At 33.1% G+C, this 20,096-nt stretch overlaps 3 protein-coding genes across 3 annotated transcripts; all 3 read right to left on the bottom strand.

The window, feature by feature from the left end:
* Nucleotides 1–2,625: 2,625 nt before the first annotated feature.
* Nucleotides 2,626–4,291, bottom strand: LOC126694587 (xyloglucan endotransglucosylase/hydrolase protein 2-like). The gene is made up of 4 exons (XM_050390946.1): nt 4,117–4,291; nt 3,817–3,917; nt 3,512–3,705; nt 2,626–3,007 (listed from the first exon to the last, which is right to left on the bottom strand). Exons 1-4 carry the CDS (start codon nt 4,289–4,291, stop codon nt 2,626–2,628), a joined length of 852 nt encoding a protein of 283 aa, XP_050246903.1.
* A 1,815-nt stretch (nt 4,292–6,106) lies between these two features.
* Nucleotides 6,107–7,386, bottom strand: LOC126694596 (xyloglucan endotransglucosylase/hydrolase protein 2-like). Its single transcript, XM_050390956.1, has 4 exons — nt 7,215–7,386; nt 6,872–6,972; nt 6,566–6,756; nt 6,107–6,476 (listed from the first exon to the last, which is right to left on the bottom strand). The coding sequence occupies exons 1-4, from the start codon at nt 7,384–7,386 to the stop codon at nt 6,107–6,109; spliced, it is 834 nt and encodes a 277-aa protein (XP_050246913.1).
* A 3,724-nt stretch (nt 7,387–11,110) lies between these two features.
* Nucleotides 11,111–16,464, bottom strand: LOC126700401 (uncharacterized). Its single transcript, XM_050398541.1, has 4 exons — nt 16,293–16,464; nt 12,581–12,672; nt 11,852–12,045; nt 11,111–11,742 (listed from the first exon to the last, which is right to left on the bottom strand). Exons 1-4 carry the CDS (start codon nt 16,352–16,354, stop codon nt 11,692–11,694), a joined length of 399 nt encoding a protein of 132 aa, XP_050254498.1. The 5' UTR covers nt 16,355–16,464; the 3' UTR covers nt 11,111–11,691.
* Nucleotides 16,465–20,096: the final 3,632 nt, after the last annotated feature.

Raw genomic sequence — 20,096 nt, forward strand, 5'->3', positions numbered from 1 at the left:
TAAATCTTAAATGTGCAAAATTTTGGTGGGTTAAACGAGAGCTCGCAAGTCGCATCACAACAAGTTCACAACCTCCCAGGCAAAAAGATTCTTAAAAATGCCCATTTTAGAATTTAAATTTTAACCACAAAGAAAATGAAAAAAAAAAAAAAAAAAAGTCACGTGGGGAAATGCTCTAAATAAATGCAGAAAATTACAGTTCACCTGTAAGTTAAAGCTGAGCAAGGGCAATGGTGCACGTGCATACCAAACATGGCACCGCTAAAAGTCAGCCGAACTCTCTCTTCGAACTAATTTGGAAAAAAAACTTTTTAAAATTTGAGAATTTGACAGTTGGGTGTATGTTCTTAAAAAAATCAATAATTATGTCTTCAAACTGTCATGTATCATTTGTGTGGTAGTAGTCATTTTACAAATTTTACAAATATTTACTTGTGGGATGTGAGAGGAAAAAGATGAAGTTCAAGTTTTCAAAAGAGAGTTTTTATACACATATACACTTAAATTAAACTAGAGTATAATTTCTATCTTATATTAAAAAAATAGTTATATTATCAACAAAATATTTACTTTTCAAGTTTTTGTGATCTAAAATTATGTATAAAAAAATAAATTTATTGATCGAATAAAAATAATATCGTGTTTGAACGAGATTTGACACATGTGTTAAGAATATTAAAAAAATGTAATTAAATAGTTAAAATTTCAAAACTTACATATAATAAAAAGACATAAAAACTAAGAAGTTTGAAGGGTTTTATCATTTTCCTTAAAGAATTTATTTTTTCTTTGTCCATAGACCGAAAAATTTATGAAAAAAGAGAAAAAAAATTATTAGATATTTTCAAAAAACACATTAATAAGATTTACCATCAATATAAAAGGAGAGAGATCATGTTACTGTATTAATAGAAAACTCAATAATTACTGTCTTCAATGCGGGTGTGAGGAAGTTTCTCCACATCAATTTAGAAGTACACCCATTCAAAAGTAAATCTCCCATTAAGGGGGAACCATCTCCCATTAAGGGGGAACCACATACAATTAACAGAGAAGATTGTACTTGAAAGAAATGATTTTACTTGATCATTTATGACATGTGTCAACAAGTAACAACCCAAAAAAATAGAGAAAATGAAAAGGAGAAAGAAAAAAAAAATGGGCTCAGTCTCTGCTTGCCCATAATGATAAAAATAATAAAACAATGAGAATAACATTGGATCAGCATGTAGCATTTTCTTGATTTTTTTTTTTTTTCCTTTTTCGGGGGGATTAAAAGATAGAAGAAAATTCCAGACTAGAAGGTGCCAATCTGACAGGCCTCGTTTAAATAGTTGGGCCATTTGGGCACAGAGGTTTTCAAAACAATAATGACAGTTTTAAGCCGGGTCTTGCTAAAATCTTCAAAGACTCAATTAGCCCAAGTAGAATTGCTATGGCTGGTTGCCCCACTTTCGAACAATTTTTTCTTCTTCTTTTAAACCTATATTTTGACACTATTTTCATTTTGATCCTTGAGCTTTTGAACCAATTATCATTTTGATAATTGTCATTCTCTTAATGGTGGAAAAAACTTACGTGGTTATTGGATTACGTAATTTGTATAAATAAATAAATAAAATCATGTGCATGCACAAAATATAAGTTCTTCAATTTAAATGAAAGAAAAATTTAATTTAAAAAATTAATCTTCAATTTCATTTCTCTCACTTTTTGGCAACCAAACACACAAAAAAAAAAAAAAAAAAAAAAAATCTCCTTTGAATAATGCCAATCACACTTTTTATGGGAGAAACTCACTTATTTTCACTTTCTTGACAACCAAATAAGTCATTCTATAATCATTAGATGATTATCTCTCAGGTGAGTCTTATTAACATCCCTCTTTTATGTTTTTATCATCCATACCATTTATTTTAATTTAAAGAAATAAAATAATGATATAAATAAAAATAGAAAGTATGCACGCACACACGAAAAAAAAGAATGCTAATGACTCTATCTACTCGTTTATTTTTAACACCTATTTCACATATCAACTTTTAACTTTTAATTAATTAATTTTATTTTAAGGGATGAAAAAAAATGGGACCAGTCAATGGCATAAGCCAAGGTTAATTTGGGGTTGGGGGGGGGGGGGGGGGGGGGGGTGCAATCTTATCCTAATCTTCTAAAACTATAACCCTTGAGCTCACTTAAACCCACACTAAAAGATAAACGTTAATTTTATATTTTGACAATAATATATATAGAGTTATATACTCATACGTGATAGTATATTCTAATCGTGTAGTCTCTAAATTATTTAATAAAATATTTTTAAGAATATTAATTGTGAGCAATATAATTTAAAAGACAGTTCACAATTTACAAGCTGATTGGATTAAATAAACACTATTTTAACTTATGTAAATACGAAGTTGATGTAACTATTGTCATACATGAGAAAATAATATATATATGATATTACTCTTTGGTTTTTTTTTTTTTTTTTTTTTTTTTGCCTATATATTTTGTTTCCCCAGGGGAAAGAATTTTATTCCTCTACTATTTATTAGGAACTAGTTCTAGCACAATTTGACATACATATGCTCCTTTCATTCTAGTTTAAGAAGAATAACACACCTATGGATAATTCAACTGGTTATTTTGGCATTCCGGAGGAGGTTTGGACCCAACAGAACAATAGTCATAAACCAAGTATTTTTGTCTCACGTTTTCATAAGCACGCTGTTGTTGAGAGTCTAAATTCCAATACTTCTCCCCATTCCATGAAAATGTGGGACAATTACATTCAGAAGAAGCAATGGTGTTGTTTCGAGCTGAGCAACCATCAATGTCAAATCTTTGATAGTGGGCTTGGAAGGGTGCTTGACTCCAATTTGGCTCACCAGCCCATGATCCACTCCATATGGTCGCCTCTATTTGCATTGCTTGTACCGGGTAACCCACTCCAATATTTGCATTATTCTTGAACACTCTTATGGGAGTACCATCCACGAACCACCTATATATAAACTTCAATGTTAGAAAAATAGAGATTAAATTAAATGAAAATATGGTGTAAAACCCAAATTTTATCCCTTCAATCCCAATATATTACATTATCATATTACATATTAAAGAATAGATATAACCACACTCAATCAATTTTAATATCCATTTGAAAATCTAACTTAACTAGGAATTTATTGAGATACTATTATGTGTGGTAGGATGTATTAAGTTTTAAGTAAAAAGTTAATATGACAATCTTTTATTGAATAGTTTAAAACATGAGTTTTACATCCTATTCTTACCATATTCGAACTCTAGAAAATATTGTCATGAATAAACAAATAAAAGAAAAAAAAAATACTCTTACACTCATTTACATAAATTATTTTACATCAATATTCACAATTAATACAAGAATATTTGCATGGTAAAAATATCCACCATGGACATAAAAAAGTTAAATACTAAAAAAATGAGTGTAAGGGTAAAATGAGGGGAGAGATGTTATTCATACACCACTTGATGTTGGTTCCAAAGTAACCGGTAATCATGAAAGTCTTCCGTTGGATCAAACCAAAGAGAGATTCTTTCCTCCCTATCACCTTGACCATTTGTAAACACATTTGTGTGCAACAAATACGGTTGTGTCTTATTAGTACCCAAAAACTCAAAATCGAGCTCGTCGTGGTTTTTTGTATGTGATCTTAGCTGCCATAAACCCACACCAGTATTAGCATCATATATTGCATGCATGCATACAAAATTTGAAAAACAATGGGATTAGCCAAGGGAGAGGGGTCCAAAAAATGAACTACTTACGTAGAAGGTTGTGATAATTCCAGTTGTATCTTTATTCGGGAGTTTCATTCTCATCCCAAAGAATCCAGAATTGTAAGTTTTTAAAGACCTAAAACCAGAACCTGTGTTGTGTATGCACACACATGAAAAAAAAAAAATTTTAAGGTAAGCATGGGATTATCTCCTTTGGACGTGAGCATCATACATGCTTGTAAAAGTCATAATGATGCAAATACCACAAACTCAAGTTAACATCACAGACACATATACAAGTGCATGCACAAATTAATTTGACGAACAATTATAAAATTGAAGTTCAACCTGAAATTTGGTCAATTGAAATTTGACACTCTTTCTCTTGGTTAAGAAGCTGGATATGTTCTTGTCCGTACAAGATGACATAGTTTTGTGACCAAGGAACATCCTCGGCAGCACTAGCATCCCCAGCAGAAGCAACAAGCAAAATTGCAAAAAGACAAAGCACTAATGAATCCATGAACGAAGTGCGAGTGTGTGTGTAATCAAGGGAAAGAAATCTAGGTTATGGTGTGGTTTGTGGTCTTTTACTATTGTGTTGTGTTTATATAGAAAACACCTTGCTTCTTGAAAAGGAAAGCTCCAAACATAGAGTAGGAAACAACTTAATCACGAATCGTGTCACTTTTTTATAATTCATGTGCTAACTTATTACTTTGTATTTTATCGATCATAACTTACAATGTATTTTTATTTATTTATTTATTTTACTTTCCTTATAAAATAATTTAAAATAGAAAAAAAATCAGACACATGACATACCATAATTAGTGAAGCACAAAATATAACACAAAAAATAAAACAATGGATATGTATTTATAAATTTTCTTTTCTTTTCTTTTCTTTTTTTAAGAAAGGGTAAGTAGGATTGGATAAAATCATGCTAAAGAACTGGAAAGAGATCCTATGAAAGATCCTCCATCCATACAAATAAATTGTGATTTAATAAAGATCTCTGGGCTAAGATAAGAGTTACAGCATTGTTTTGCCTTAATTTGTACATGTAAAAAACTATAACAAAATAAATTATGTGCCTATTAATGTGTGTAACCCGACATCATATGACCAATCTTTTATCATATTTAGTTATTTACAACTCACAATTTATATTAAGATAAAAACACTCTCTCACTATTGCAAATTTCTGTAATTTTGAGGCCTCTCTATTGCCTTATTCTTTTCTTTTTTATTTAGTAAAAATATTTTATTGATTAAATTAATTATTTAGTAACAATATAATCCAAATTAAGACAATACGATCGAAAACACATGCATGACTAGCAGTATCCAACTTCACTAAGGCTCCGCTTTGGAGTTCATAAGGGAATGGAATGGAATGGAATGAGATGGTCATAAGGGAATGGAAAGGAATGGAATGGAATGGAATGTATTTAAGTAAGGGAAAGGAATGGAATGGAATGGAATTAAGTAACCTTGATTGGATCTTTTAAAATAAATGAATCGAAATGAATGAAATATAAGTAATCCTGTTTGGGAGCAACATGGAGAGAATGGAATGGAATCATTTTATGACAATATTACTATTAGACCCCTATTTTAAAATAAAATGTTGAATATATAGGGGTATTTTGAGAGTTCTAGTAAAAAAATCATTAAATCTAATTTCATTCCCTCCCAATTTCGGGGGGAATGAAAATTTGAGGTTTTAAGGGAATAGAGAGGAATGAGTGTTCCCTCCTATCCATTCCATTCCCTCTCACTTAAACTCCCAAACAAGGTAATGAACTTTTCATTCCCTCCATTAAAACTCCCAAACAAGAGAAGGGAAGAATATTCTAAAATTATTCTAAAATTATTCTTTTTATTCATTTCCATTCCCTCCTCCCAAGCGGAGCCTAAAGGAAAAATAAAAAAGAATAGCATCCAACGTCAAATTGCCTGACTGCAGATTATTTTGATGAAAAAGTACGAAGGTGAAATGGTACTTGGTGGCTTTGGTGATTGTAACTTGTAATCGTTCTTATACAACAACATGATAACCAAATACTTAATTTCTGTAACTTTTTATTTATTTATTATTTAATTTTTTTTAGAATGTTTTTGGTTTAAACTTTTTATTATTATTTTTTTTATAAGATAGAGATTCTACTTTAACATAATTTAAGTGAGTTATAGTACCATTATAAATTTAGAATAGTACTGTAGCACAATTGCAAATTTTTTTATAATTATTATCAGACTGGTTAATGGCCATTTTTTGTGCTTTGATGCTAAAATATAGCATATTATGGCATATACAAGACCGGGTATAATTCTACTGGTTACTTGGGCATTCTGGAGGAGGTTTGGAGCCAGCTAAACAATAGTCATAAACCAAGTATTTGTTTCTCACATCTTCGTATGCACTTTGTTGTTGACTGTCTAACTTCCAGTACTTCACCCCATTCCATGAAAATGTGGGAGAAGAGCACTCAGAAAAACCAATGGTGTGGTTTTGAGCTAAGCAACCGTCAATGCCAAATCCTTGATAGTAGGCTTGGAAGGGTGCTTGACTCCAATTTGGCTCACCAGCCCATGATCCATTCCAAATGGTTGCCTCTATTTGCATTGATTGTGCTGGGTAACCCACTCCAATTTTGTTGTTATTCTTAAACACTCTTATGGGAGTGTCATCCACGAACCACCTATACATAAACTTTTATGTTAGAAAATATTGTCAAGAATAAGCAAATAAATAAAATGGATGAGGCCATGGGAGAGATATTATTCATACACCACTTGATGTTGGTTCCAAAGTATTTGGTAATTATGAAAGTCTGTAGTTGGATCAAACCAAAGAGAGATTCTTTGCTCCCTAAAACCTTGACCATTTGTAAACACATTTGTTTGCAACAAATATTGTTGTGTCTTACCACCCAAAAACTCAAAATCGAGCTCATCATGCTTGGGTGTATGTGATCTTAGCTGCCATTAACAAACACTAGTATTAGTATCATTTATTATGGATGTATACCAAATTAGGAAATTGATGGGATTAGCCAAGGGAGATTAGGGGTCCAAAATATGAAACACTACTTACATAGAAGCTTGTAATAATTCCGGTTGTATCTTTATTCGGGAGTTTCATTCTCATACCAAAGAATCCAGAACCGTAAGTTTTTAAGGACCTAAAACCTGAACCTGTGTTGCATGAGCATGCACATACAAATTAAAAAAAAAAAAAACACACACACACACACACACACACAAAAGAATCGAAGACTAAAATTTTGTAATCTCTTTTAGACATGAGCATCATTATTTCACAATTATAAAAGCCATAAAGATACAAACAAGACGCACAAGTTAACATCACAAACACGTGTATAAGTGCATGCAAGAACAAATTAATTAGAAGAACAATCATAAAATAGAAGATCAACCTGATGATTGGTCCATTGAAATTTGAATCTCTTTCCCTTGGTTAAGAAGCTGGGTATGTTCTTGTCCATACAAGATGACATAGTTTTGTGACCAAGGAACATCCTCGGCAGCACTTGCATGCCCAACAGCAGCAAGCAGAGTCACAAAAAGGCATAGCACTAATGAATCCATGAAGAAAGTGCGAGTGTGTACGTGTGTAATCAAGGGAAAGAAATCTAGTTATCTTGTGGTTTGTGGTCTTGTGTTGTGTTTATATAGGAAGCTCTACGGTTCCTGTTAAGGTAAAAGCTCCAAAAATAGGATAGGAAACTACTAAATTATGATGTAACTTGGTTATCTTGCTCTCTATTAATGTGTGTAACCCGACATCATATGATGAATCTTTGATCATCATTAGTATTTACACATTACAATTTTAAATTTCTTTAATCTTGATACCTCACTATTGTTAAAAAAAATATTAAGATGTGTAATATATATATTAAGAAGCGGATAAGAAATTGACTTCTAATACAGTGATGGAGCCATAAAATTTCTACAAGGGTGCCAAGCTAAAGATATGTATAAAAAATAAAAATCCAAAGAATAACCTGCACTCACCCAAAATATGCTTATAACATGATTTAACAAATGCTATTTTTTTACATATAACAAGGTGTGTGTATAACATTTCTCTCTCTCTCTCTTTCTCTCTCTCTCTCTCTCTCTCTCTCTCTCTCTCTCTCTTTTTCTTTTTTTTTTTTTTTAATTTTAACTAAAAACTAAAAAAAATTTGTAGGGCACTTGGGCCCAGATTCTCATTATTTATCCATATATTGGGCTTGTGGCCCAAGTCGAGAACGAGGATTTGCCTGAGGGGGAGAAGTCTTCATCAGAGGAGATTCCGCTGATAAATAAAAAGTGGGGTTTGGTCATAATAGCTCCGAAGAGTGTGTCGAGGATGAAAACTTCCTCAGTCGGACTTGGCCGAGGTCCTGGAAGATGGTTTTACAGCAAGGATGACAACTCTTGAAATTCAGTTGGGGCGAACAAGTATTGCAGAGATATAAGATAAGGATAAGCCCCAAAATATTTGGGGAGAAAGCTGCTACCTCCGCATTAAATGCACTGTAGCTAATCCCCTGGCCGCATTAATGTAGAAGTAATACCTGAACAGTGTATTTCAGCCTTACAGCTACTATATGAGGACTTATGAAAAGTGCTGATGGGACAAGTATCAGCCCTAACCATCTAGCATACAGGTGGAAGGTGGAGATGAAAAGGAGGGAGAGTATAAAAGAAAGAGGAGGAAACAAGATGAGGAAATCAAAAAATTGAGAGAAGAGATACTGTAGTAATCCACAATCAAACTTGTAATGCTATCTAAAAGCATTATACAAGAACTATTGTCCTTGGATTCCGCCGAGGACGTTCTTCCTTCATTTTACGGTTGTTCATTTTTATCTTTTTCTCATAAAGCCTATCTAGCTCGTTGTTTGACCAACTAAAGCCCAGTTTTCCAACTCATTCCTCTACAAATTCATTGTTTGGGGTTTCTTGGGCCTAAAGCCATCCACGTGTTGGGCTAGGAACTCAAATCGGGTCCTTACAAATTTTAAATCCTAACTATTAAATCAACATTTACTATTTCTTCTAAAGGAAAAATAATAGCTTCCATATCTCTAATTTTATAAATGAAAATTTTTTAAGAAGTGAATAATGCTTTTATTTAAAAGATTTACTTATAGATTTCTAGGAAATGCTATTATGGTATAAGAGTAATTAGAAAAAAGAAACCGTGAATAAATAATCTATAAAATTTCTATTCTTATGAAATAAATTAAATACACTTTGAATTAATGAGTTATTATGGTATAAGAGTAATTAGAGGAAACAAAAATGATGCATTAGTCATCTAAATAAATTTGTTACAAGATTTTAGTAAAAATCTAGGGGGATATCATTTAAATTTTTATCTAAAGTTACATTTATTTATCAAAAAATATAAGATGAATGAGGGATTTTTAAAAGGATTTGGCTTGGTCCTTTAATACTTTTTCAACTGGACATGTCCATTTGTTTTAAATATACAATAACAAGTGGTAGTGAGTTTTAATATCTATTTTTAATTTAGTTAGTGGGTGATATGATAATTTTTCACTAAAATAAAAGGAGATTCCAATTAAAAAAGTACTGAAAGTAAGTCAAACCCCTTTTTGAAAAGTCACGAGGCCATGCCCCTAGCCCTTCTTCCTTTGCCCCTATCCTAATGTGTCCACTTTTCTTTTCTTTTTTTTTAGGAAAATCCTAATGTGTCCACTTAAACAACGTTTAAAGTGGTGAAGTTTTTTGAGTCCCACATAGTGATGGAAAGAAATATTTTATAAGTTTATATGTTCATGAATTGGATATTAAATTGAGTTTATGCATGTGTGGGCTGGGCCCTCTTGTCCAAATAATATTTTTATTTTTTATTTTTTGTGTCGTTAAGTCTATGCACAATAGAAATTTTGAACATTGTGTCTATTCACCAACGTATATATTTATCATCTCTCATTCATATAAATATTTTTACTAAGAAATTTCTCAAAGCATATATTTTTCTGCATACATCTGTATAGAGTCAAAAAAAGAAAAAGAAACATAGTTTAGTTCGCTGAGCACGAAGATTGCAATGCTTCTTATACATGTTGTTGATCATTTTTAATTATTTTATAGATTTCTTCTATTTATTGTTTGGATTGCGAGTTATTTAATTATTTTACATATTTCTTCTATTTATTGTTCTTGCCGGTTGAATTTATTTGTGATTAGAATTGTGAATATTGTACTTGTTTATATAATTACAAAAAATAAATTAATTTTCTGAAATATATCCAACAACTATTGCCTCATTCTCTTATGTTTTTAATTAATTTTTTTTAAGTTGTTAATTTAGTAACAATATTTTAATTGATGTACTTATTTAGTAACGGTATTTTTTTTACTTAACTACAGGTTGTGTTGATGAGAAAGTACGATAATGGAATGGTACATAGTAGCTTTGGTGATTGTAAGATCGTTCTTATATAATCACTAGATTTTACACCCTAGACTTTCATAAAAAATACCCAAAAAATACTTTTAACAAATCTCACACTCACAAATGAAATGTATATTGATAAAAGTTTGGGATTTATAGTGTCCCATTTGAGTTTAATGCTAGCTAAGACTTTTGCTAAAATTTTATACAAGCAACCCACAAAACTAATTAACCTGTAATCTTTCAAACTTTGTGCCACAACTTTTATCGGTATGCAACTTGGAAAGAGTAGGTTGCGCTTCGCTGAGAATTTCTGATAGTATATCAAAGCTCCATTTTACAAGCTTTAGCACCCTAAACCTGAAGCAACTATATCATGCTTTAGGATATTGTATACCTCTTTTTACATCTTTAGGTTGAATGTATTTTCTAGAGTTTTGCATCTGTAACTGTAAGTGTACCACTTGGTCTTGGTGAGAATTTCAATTGCTGAAAAAACTGGTGATCAATATTCATACTTATTGAGTTTGAGGTGCTCAATAATTTAGTCCATTTTTCTGAACAATTGCTAGTGAATGAATAAAGACACTGGTAATCTAACTCGTCAAACATGTAAACTTCACAGTGCTAAGGTAACTGCTATAAATGAATATAATTTTCTGAAAGTAACATCGACAACATCAATGTACATTTTCTTCAACACTTATCTTGTAACCCTTAACATGTTACCATGCAAATCGGAGAAACAACCATTTTGAGGTAAAAACATAAAATGGCTAGTATAATCATTTTACATCGAATTTAACTACTGCATAATATTAAATGTACACGCCAAAACATCTGACAATGTGTGATCATAACATGTGTGCAAAAAGGAACACTGTACAGTGTATATTAAGCTTACAAAGTTCATTTTTGTTTGGTAATCCATTCTCACTAATCACAGATTTAGAAGTTCTCGTAGTTGCAAGACATTTTATACATTGTACCATCAAAAAAATTAGTTTATTGTTCATCAAAATTTTCAACTCAAGAAATAACCATCATGAAAAGGGAAAGACAAATTTCAACACTCTTTCTTTTCCTCCTCTTCCGGGCAACATTGGACTCCATGTTGGGCATACCCCAAATCCCAAGCTCCTAAATTTTATGGGACCTAAATAGCACTTCCTAGAAAGGCCGTTGGTATCCCCCAATTTTAAAAAGACTATGGATAAATGCACTATCACTGATCAAAGGGATTTTAACATACTTACCAGCAAGAGCACACCTTACACACTCCAACATGATGAAAATATATAAGAATCACACAGCTACCCAATAGTACAATCCACATGTACCTTGGAAGTGTATAAGTGGCATGAAATTGCTTGACGAAACTACCACTTGCAGGGCCTGTTCCAATAAAAAGCTCATTGCCACATGGAATCTTAGATAATGAGGCCATTTTTTATTCTGCACCACTCCAAAGTATGCTAAGTAGAAATGTAGTATATGGAACCACCAAGGCAACCTCCTAACTGCTCCTGGGATATAATACAACAAATCCTCAAGGAATCCATGTTGGTCAAGTAAGCTTTTGACATAAGATGCTGTCTCAAACATCTACAAAGCTAAAAGATAGGGGATACATACAATAATGGTCCACCACCATTCTGGCTTCTCAGTCATTTTTGGATTGCGATAACCGAATGGATTATCCTTGGATACTTGCAGAGGCATTATAGATTTGCGTGGTCTGGGTAATAAAGGAATTCTATGCAACAAGCCACCTTGATTCCCACTTGAAAACGGAGATGATGTAACGGAAAGGTGTGGGAATGAATTTCCTACAAATTATACAATTGGGAATTAGAAAATATCAATGACCTTGGGGATGTCCCACATTCAATGATCCATTCAAGTATTCAACCATGAACAAGCTTCTTAATAATATTTAGAAATTCCATCTTTGTGCCTAGTTGATCTTAAATCCACAACCTCACCCTCCAACCAATTGTTATAGGAGAAGGAAGTGTTAGTTAAGCTATAGCTCATGGGTAGATATTCCATATTATTGACTACGTAAGCAATATAAGACAAGTTAAGGAGGTAGAAACTCTCCCTTTCTGAATGATGTAGCACTTTTGCAAGTAGATAGCAAAAGGAAGAAACAGGGAAGGTTCTTCAAAGCCAGTTCCCTCCAAAAAATTATGCAATCAGTTCTCTTTAGCAGGATTATTGTGCCACTAACAATAAATTGGTTATCTAAACCTGTATCATTTCCCCAAAGGCTGCCTCAATGATTTGAACTTTAAGAATCAAAATCTATCTAGTTAAAAGGGGAAAAGGAGAGAGAGAAAGTTGATAAGAAAATTAACATACCTTTAGAACCGCATCCAACAACCGTGTGTCTAGCCAAGGATTTATGTGTTGTGAAGGTATTGGTAAATTTTTGTAGAATTGCATCCTTATACCTAGTGTTAAAGGCGAACATCAGTATAAGAAGAACAATATGAAAACTCATTATCCAGGGGGAATCCCCTACTTTTCCTGTTAGACCCACCCCACTCCTGGAACAGGTTCAAGTTTTATTAAATGTTATCTGAAATATGTACATCCTATAGTATCTCTTTCTGTCCCTAAGACGGGAGATTTCTGGAGACTCAAAAGCAATCATGTCCTATTTCTGCACAAACATGCAGACCTAGAAAAAGTTCAACCACTTTGCTTGAGCCTGCATCTATCCCCTTGGGAATGATGATATATGGTATATTATCATGATGATCCATATAGGATTAGAGTTGCGGCCAAAACCCAAATTCTTGAAAATGCTTTGTATCCAGTGCCAAACAATAAACATTCAAAATGCTACTCATCAAGCTACCTGAATAACCTTCTATATTTTATATTTTTTTCTCCCCAAAATATATTCTTTTTCCCCCCAAGATGCTACTACATCTTAAAATTTTGTTCAAAACATTCTGCAACATGTTCAAGTTGATTGATTTAATATATTTCTCACTATATTAGTTCTCAGTTTTATATTAGAAAACTGAAACCCAAGGGAAAAAAATGATACCACACTAATTTACTTAAGAAAAATAAAAGGACCTCTAAAAGTCACAAAAGCACCATGTAGATCTACACTGATAAATTATTCTAAAATTCTCTTACATTGCTAAAATTTCATAATACTATAATCAATCAGACATTATTTATAGGTCTCTCAAAACCCAATGAAACCAATTGTTTCAATCATAACAAAATAAAAATCAGAGTAATGAAAATAGTAGAACTAATGATTTAGCAGATAGTACAAAGTACAATGTTACAGAACAAATCTCAAGTACTTGTAAGTTCAGCATTGTTGTCTGTTGAGGGCCATTTGTGAGAATCCAGGTGAAAAGAAAGAAAGCCCAATAACAAGGGCAACAAAGAATTGGCAAAGCAGACAGCAAAACCATCAGGCCCACGCGGCAGGAATAATAGATCACAGGTCCAAGAAATAAACAAATGGGCCTTAAAGAGGCAAGTGGGTTTAAAGAAGCCAGGAAAGAGAGAAATAGCATCTCATGGGCAGTGTATGATGTAGAAAAGTGAGAAAGGGCCGCCGCAGACCCAAAGTAATGCAAACTAAGAAAGTAAAGGGTTTATGGCAAGCCCATAAACCCCAAGGATGAGAATAAGGTTATTGGGCTAGGGAAACCCAATGAAGTTAGTAAAAGCCCATGGGAATGCAAAATTAGCAAAAGGGCCGAGGAACTCTAAAGAAAGCAAACGGGCCAAGGATGCCCAAGGAAAAGACAAAAGGGACGTAGGAGCCCATAAATAAGAGGAAACTAGTGGCCATACCAAGCCACTGGGAGAAAGAGTAAACGGCTGGCCTAAAGAGGCCCATCAGGATTAAATCATTACAGTAGGAATAACAGAACAATATGGCAAGAAATGAGGGAAACCAAGGAGTGGGCCAAAGAAATGTAAGGCCCATCATCAAATAAAGCCTAGCTCCTGAAAGGAGCGGGAAAACAAAAAGCAGCCCACATAAAAGGTCAAAAAACACAGATGGCGAGCCTCCAAACCACGGCAGATGAATGGACAGCAGCCAGATTTTAGACACATATGGAATGAAGGCATGCGCAAGACCCAGGCACCACCAGCCTGTACCCAGCCAATATAGAACATGGTGAGGTTGGGGGGTTAGAGATTCAGAGGGCATGGTTTGGTGGTGAGGAGAGGGGAAAAATCTATTTTGAAGGTTTCGACTCAGGCTCTTTCGGGGAGTTGTCTGCTGGGATGGCTTACTACCCAAAAGAGGCAAGCTGAGCTGGAACCATTAGGTGCATGCCATGAGGGATAGGGAGAGAGAAATAACCCAGACCGTAGCAGGAAAGGGTGCCACGGCAGACAAGCAAACAAAATACTCTTCCTTGTCTGGTGATGGGAGGGTGACACACAGACGGAACAGTGATGGTCGGCCAGTACACCCAGACCAAACAAAGGGAGTTAAGGGCTAAAACAGTAAAATCTGGTCACGGTAGGCATTATAAAAGGAGGGTCTTGCCGTGAATAGAAGGGGGAGAACGACAGGAACTTCGACTAAGAGATAGAAAACTTAAAAAGAAATAGCAAAGAAACGAGTGGGAAAAGAAAGAAAGAAAACCACAAGAAAGAAAGAAAAAAGTGAGAATTAGAACGGTAGGCATGCACCGATAGATTGGTCCATTCTCTCCCTCATGAAATCCGGCTTTCTGTGAAAACCTCAAGAGCATCTGTGCAGAAAAACCACTCAGGCCCATTTCCCTCAGGGCAGTTAATCTCCACAGCAGGACTCTTTCTTGAGAGATTGACTGCGTTGAGAAGGAATGTTCTTTCCTTTGTGGTTCTGCTCCCGCGGATTGGATTTTGATTGATTTCCCAAATATTCTGACTAACCCATGCATATTAATATTTAATATCCTCTGTTATGTTCTTTCCCTTCAGCAAAGAAAACGATTAATATTGCTGTTGTAATTGAGTTCAAGGGCTGTTTGGTCATTTCCCACTGAGTGGTTAGATATTTTTGTTTATTTTATTATTATTATGTCTGTCTACCACGACTTGCCTGAAACAGTTTTGTCTGTCGTGAACACGTTCCTGACAGAGCTGGCCTAGTTTGCGCACAAGCCGGACCAACTTAAGTTGAAGTTGGACCGGTCCCAACTCCCTTATCCAGAAAACTTGGGCTTAGTGCAGTAGGAGGCAGCCCAACACCACTAGCACAGCCCACCACCTTACATTGTCCTCTTTCAATTCAAATTGAAGCTATGAATCTTCAGTCTTTTGCATATATGGGAAATTATAACCAATTCATGATTCAATTTGTTTCCTGTCAAGTACTTAGAAGTCTATCATTGTCTGAAACAGTATTTACAGAACAATGGTTGCAAGACCAAATTTCAAGACTTCCCCAGCTTAAGAATTTAAAGGCATGGTCTTGGGTATACCAGAAAAGTTGTTCTACTAGTACTCCTAGTCGCTAACCCGGCATGGGAAAGCTATTGAATGTAATATTCAAAAAATAATTCCATGCACTTGAGAAGTTTTCAAGTTAAACAATGTTAAAGACACAATCTATTTCACAATTTGCTAAGGTAAAAAGTCAAATTCATGTAAACCTACCACTGACATTGCTTCTAACACTGCTTCTCTTATACACCAATCACAAGTTCAAAAGTCTTATATCCCTAAACTTATTGATTAATGGGCGTCTATTGCAACAACTATGCTCAAAAGGAAAACAGATCAAAGACAACTCTCATCGTCATATTGTCCAAAACAAAAATCAAATATAGAACTCGTCAGCTTAGCATAACATGCAAGCCTAATTTGTAGACTATAATATTAAACTTAGATTTGGCTTACATGACAAATAGTTAGCACTGGACATCATTGAAACCATAACAAATCTAAACCAATCTACCAATCAATTAAATAGCTATACAAATTTAATCAAGGAAAAAAACCACATACAAAGCACAACCAAAACCTATACAAACTTAAGAATACCAACGTAGTTCTGCATTGCAAGATTCAGAGAAGGGAAAAGCAAGCGTACCAAGAAGAACTGACAATGGTGGAAACTGTGCCTGTTGAGTCTGGCATAATCAAAGTCATCATCTATACAGATGGTGTGTTCAGGTTTTTGGGGTTGTTGGAGATTGAGATCAGAAGAATGAGAGAGAAGAGGAAGCAGATGAAGAGTTATGTTTTCTGCGCGTGGGTTTAAGGTTTTCAACTTTGGGTTTATCGGAGGAGAGTTTTAAGTTTTCTGTAACTTTTTTTATTTTATTTTATTTGGTTTCACATTGTAGGCCCATTGAGGTGGGCAACCTTGGTCTTGGACGATGGATTGGGCTTGGTGCTTTTTTTTGTTTGTTTTTAATTAGTTATAATAATGGGGAGCGTTGATTTGAATATATATAGGTTGGAAACACTAGATAAAGTGTAAGTTAAATTACAATACTCTTTAACAATTGGGTTGAGTTGAGTTAGTAAAATTAGAATATATATGGGTTGAGTTGAGTTAGTAAAATTAGAATATATATATATATATATATATATATAGTAGCACATAGTTTAAAAAAGACATTGTTGGAAGGAAATTAAAATCTTTTAGAGTTTTTAAGGTAATGCTAACTAATATTGAGTTGGTAAAATCTAGTTCATCCATTTTGAAATTGATGGACTAAATTTTCTCACGTAATCAATATTTAAACAAATATTAATTATCACTATTTTGATGTTTATTTATATTATTGATGATTTGGCAAAATGCAATTCACTCATTTCAATGAATAAGAATTTAGAAACACCATAATAGAGTTACCATGAAAGCTCTAAAGATTCTAAATTTTTTTGTGTTTCTAAAGTAACTCTCATTAACTAATACTATTATGATGTGAAATTTTATTTTATGAGTAATTCATCGAATTGTGTGTCTACTCTTTAAACTTTAAACTAGTTCTAGTCAATCCTTATTATATCTATCTCCTTTCTCCAAATACTCCTCAACCAGTTCAGTTTCACGCAACACAAACACAATCATCACATCCCCCAACCATTATGACTTCACTTCCACCATTTTCCTAAACCCCCCCAATTACCACCACCCACATTATTACATTTCCACCTCCCAATACAACCATCCATGGGCGAACAAACCTAATCCAAACTCAAACGGAGCCCCACCATGACTCCATTGCCACACCATCACAACCATCAACCCAGCCACCATAATCATGGGAGCCACCACACCAACTCCAACCCTTATAGAAATAAATTATTCCCCAATCAAAATAACCAATGCTGTAGTAGCAACAGCAACAGCCAAAACCTAAACCTCATCTCCCCCTTCTAGAATCTCCTTCCGTCCTTGAAAGATTCAAAAACACCCACCTAACCCAAATTCTCCCCCCCAAACCCAAAATATTAAGGAGTTAACAAGAAATAGAAAAATATTAAGGAGTGAATAAGAAATTTACTTCTAATGTGTCTACTTAAACACTGTTTAAAAGGGTGAAAATTTTAAAGTCCCATATAGTAAAAGAAAATTATATTTTATGAGTTTATATGCTAATTGGTTGATCATTAGATTGGTCTTAGGCATGTGTAGGGCTGGGTCTCTTGTCCTAATAATAACTTTTTCTTATCATATTTTATTTTTGTGTTGTTAAGTTTGTGCACATCAGTTTATTTTGAACATGGTATATATTCATAACATTTCATTCATAAAAAAATGTTTACTAAGAAACTTTCCAGAGAAAATATTTGTGAGCATATATCCGCATAGAGTTAAAGAGAGAGAAAGAAACACAGTTCAGATCGTTGAATACGAAGAATTTTAGTGCCTTTTCTACATGATGTTGATCATTTTTAATTATTTTACTGATTTTTCTATTTATTGTTCCACCAGTCAGTTATTAAATTATTTTACAGATTTCTTTTCTTTATTGTTTTTGTATGTCGAATTTATTTTTATTATTGTTTGTGATTAGATCTTTGTATACTGTTCTTGTTTATTTAATCTTTTGAGTTATTTAATTATTTTACAGATTTCTTCTATTTATTGTTCTTGTCCAACAACTATTGCCTCGTTCTTTTCTGTTTTTTATTTTTTAATTTAGTTTCAATATTTTTTTAAAGAGCATATTTAGTAACAATATAATCCAAAAGGTAAATATATGAAAACACACGATTGATGATTAGTATCGAACATCAATAAAAAATGTAATGATGTGAATTCAGCAAAAATAAAATAAAATTTATAATGATGGTGAATTCAGAGAAAAACAAAAACAAACACAAAAACGAAAAATGTATAATTTAGGGTCCATTTGGTAATGTTTTTCTAGTAACGTTGTTTAAGTATTATAAAAATACATGTAGATAAAAAAATGTTGTGAAAATACATATTATATTACTCAAACAACAAAAATTACTATTCAAATAACGTTACCGAACAGCCTCACATTTTAGAACAATCAGAGATTGAATTTGAAAGCAGACGGGCTGAGCCTGAAAGTTCATACCTCTTGATTTTTCTCCACTGGACCTCAGGTTTATATATAAAATACTTATCAGCCTAACAAGCCCAGTTTGGTTCCACATGTAGGCCCATTGAGGTGGGCAACCCCGCCCTACTATTTCGAAGCACTAACCCTCGTCTTGGACGATGGATTGGGCTTGGTGTTTTTGTTTTATTTATTTAGTTACAACTTACAAACTTACAATAGTGGAGAGGGTTGATATTTATATTGAAAATACTAAAAAAAAAGTATCAGTTTATTACTTGAATTATAAGATTCTTGATCATTAGACTTAGGTTGAGTTTGTAAAATTGGAAAAAAAAAAACATAGTTGCACACAGTTTAAAAAAGACATTGTTGAAAGGAACTTAAAATCTTTTAGAGTTTTTATTTTTTAAGGTAACACTAACTAATATTGAGTTTTTATTTTTTTTTATTTTATTATTATTATTTTTTTAAAGGAGCTAATATTGAGTATTTCTACCAACTAATATTGAGTTGAATCTTATTCGTCCATTTTGAAAATGATGGATTAAATTTTCCCACGCAATCAATATCTAAAGTTTTAAACTAATATTAATTATCACTAATTTGATATTTAATTAAAAAATTGATGGTTTGACAAAATACAATTCACTCATTTCAATAAATATGATTTTAGAAACATCATAGAGTTAACAACTTATCAATTGTGTGTGTGTTTCTGACGTTAGTAATTCTCATCAACTACCACCATTATGATGTGAACGTTTCTTTTATGAGTAATTCATCTAATTGTTTAGATATAAAATATAAAATAATAATATCTATTTCGTATGATTTAAAAAAAAAAAAAATTTCTACATTATAGTTTTTTATTTGCCTCTCTATCCATCAAAAGAAATATGAATAATTCATGATTCTCTCTTTAAAATAAGAGACACTTAAAGCATCCGCAGCCGGTTTTTATATCTCATCCTATTTTACCATCTCAAAAAGCAACTTTATCAATTATACCATACCATTTACAATATACCCAGCATTCCAAAACTCTATTATTTTACCATTTTATTAAAATATTATTTTTTAATCTTTTTTTATTATTTCTCTTTTTCTCCTCCTTTTCCTCTCTTTCACCCTCAACCTCTAGCACCGGCCTCAACCTCTAGCAAACTCATACCCAGCAAAATCACAAGAAGCAAATCACAACAAAAATTCACCCAAATCAAACAAGCACCAGAACTAAATAATCTCAACCTCTAGCACCGGCCACAACTAAACAAACAATCACCACCACGCCACCACTACCCTCTGCCCAAACAAACCCCGTAAACACCGAAACCCACCATCAAACC

Source organism: Quercus robur, chromosome 2, assembly GCF_932294415.1.
Source record: "Quercus robur chromosome 2, dhQueRobu3.1, whole genome shotgun sequence".
Taxonomy (NCBI): domain Eukaryota; kingdom Viridiplantae; phylum Streptophyta; class Magnoliopsida; order Fagales; family Fagaceae; genus Quercus; species Quercus robur.

Excerpts from the sequence above, each read along its gene's own strand:
- LOC126694587 (XM_050390946.1), bottom strand. The coding sequence starts at position 4,291 with ATGGATTCATTAGTGCTTTGTCTTTTTGCAATTTTGCTTGTTGCTTCT. Across the intron at positions 3,918-4,116 it reads TTCAATTGACCAAATTTCAG|GTTCTGGTTTTAGGTCTTTA; the intron begins GTTGAACTTCAA and ends TACACAACACAG. Across the intron at positions 3,706-3,816 it reads GAATTATCACAACCTTCTAC|CTAAGATCACATACAAAAAA; the intron begins GTAAGTAGTTCA and ends GGTTTATGGCAG.
- LOC126700401 (XM_050398541.1), bottom strand. The coding sequence starts at position 16,354 with ATGATGACTTTGATTATGCCAGACTCAACAGGCACAGTTTCCACCATT. Across the intron at positions 12,046-12,580 it reads TGTTGGATGCGGTTCTAAAG|GAAATTCATTCCCACACCTT; the intron begins GTATGTTAATTT and ends TATAATTTGTAG. Across the intron at positions 11,743-11,851 it reads AATGGTGGTGGACCATTATT|GAGCAGTTAGGAGGTTGCCT; the intron begins GTATGTATCCCC and ends ATTATATCCCAG.
- LOC126694596 (XM_050390956.1), bottom strand. The coding sequence starts at position 7,386 with ATGGATTCATTAGTGCTATGCCTTTTTGTGACTCTGCTTGCTGCTGTT. Across the intron at positions 6,757-6,871 it reads GAATTATTACAAGCTTCTAT|CTAAGATCACATACACCCAA; the intron begins GTAAGTAGTGTT and ends TGTTAATGGCAG. Across the intron at positions 6,477-6,565 it reads TGGAACCAACATCAAGTGGT|GTGGTTCGTGGATGACACTC; the intron begins GTATGAATAATA and ends GTTTATGTATAG.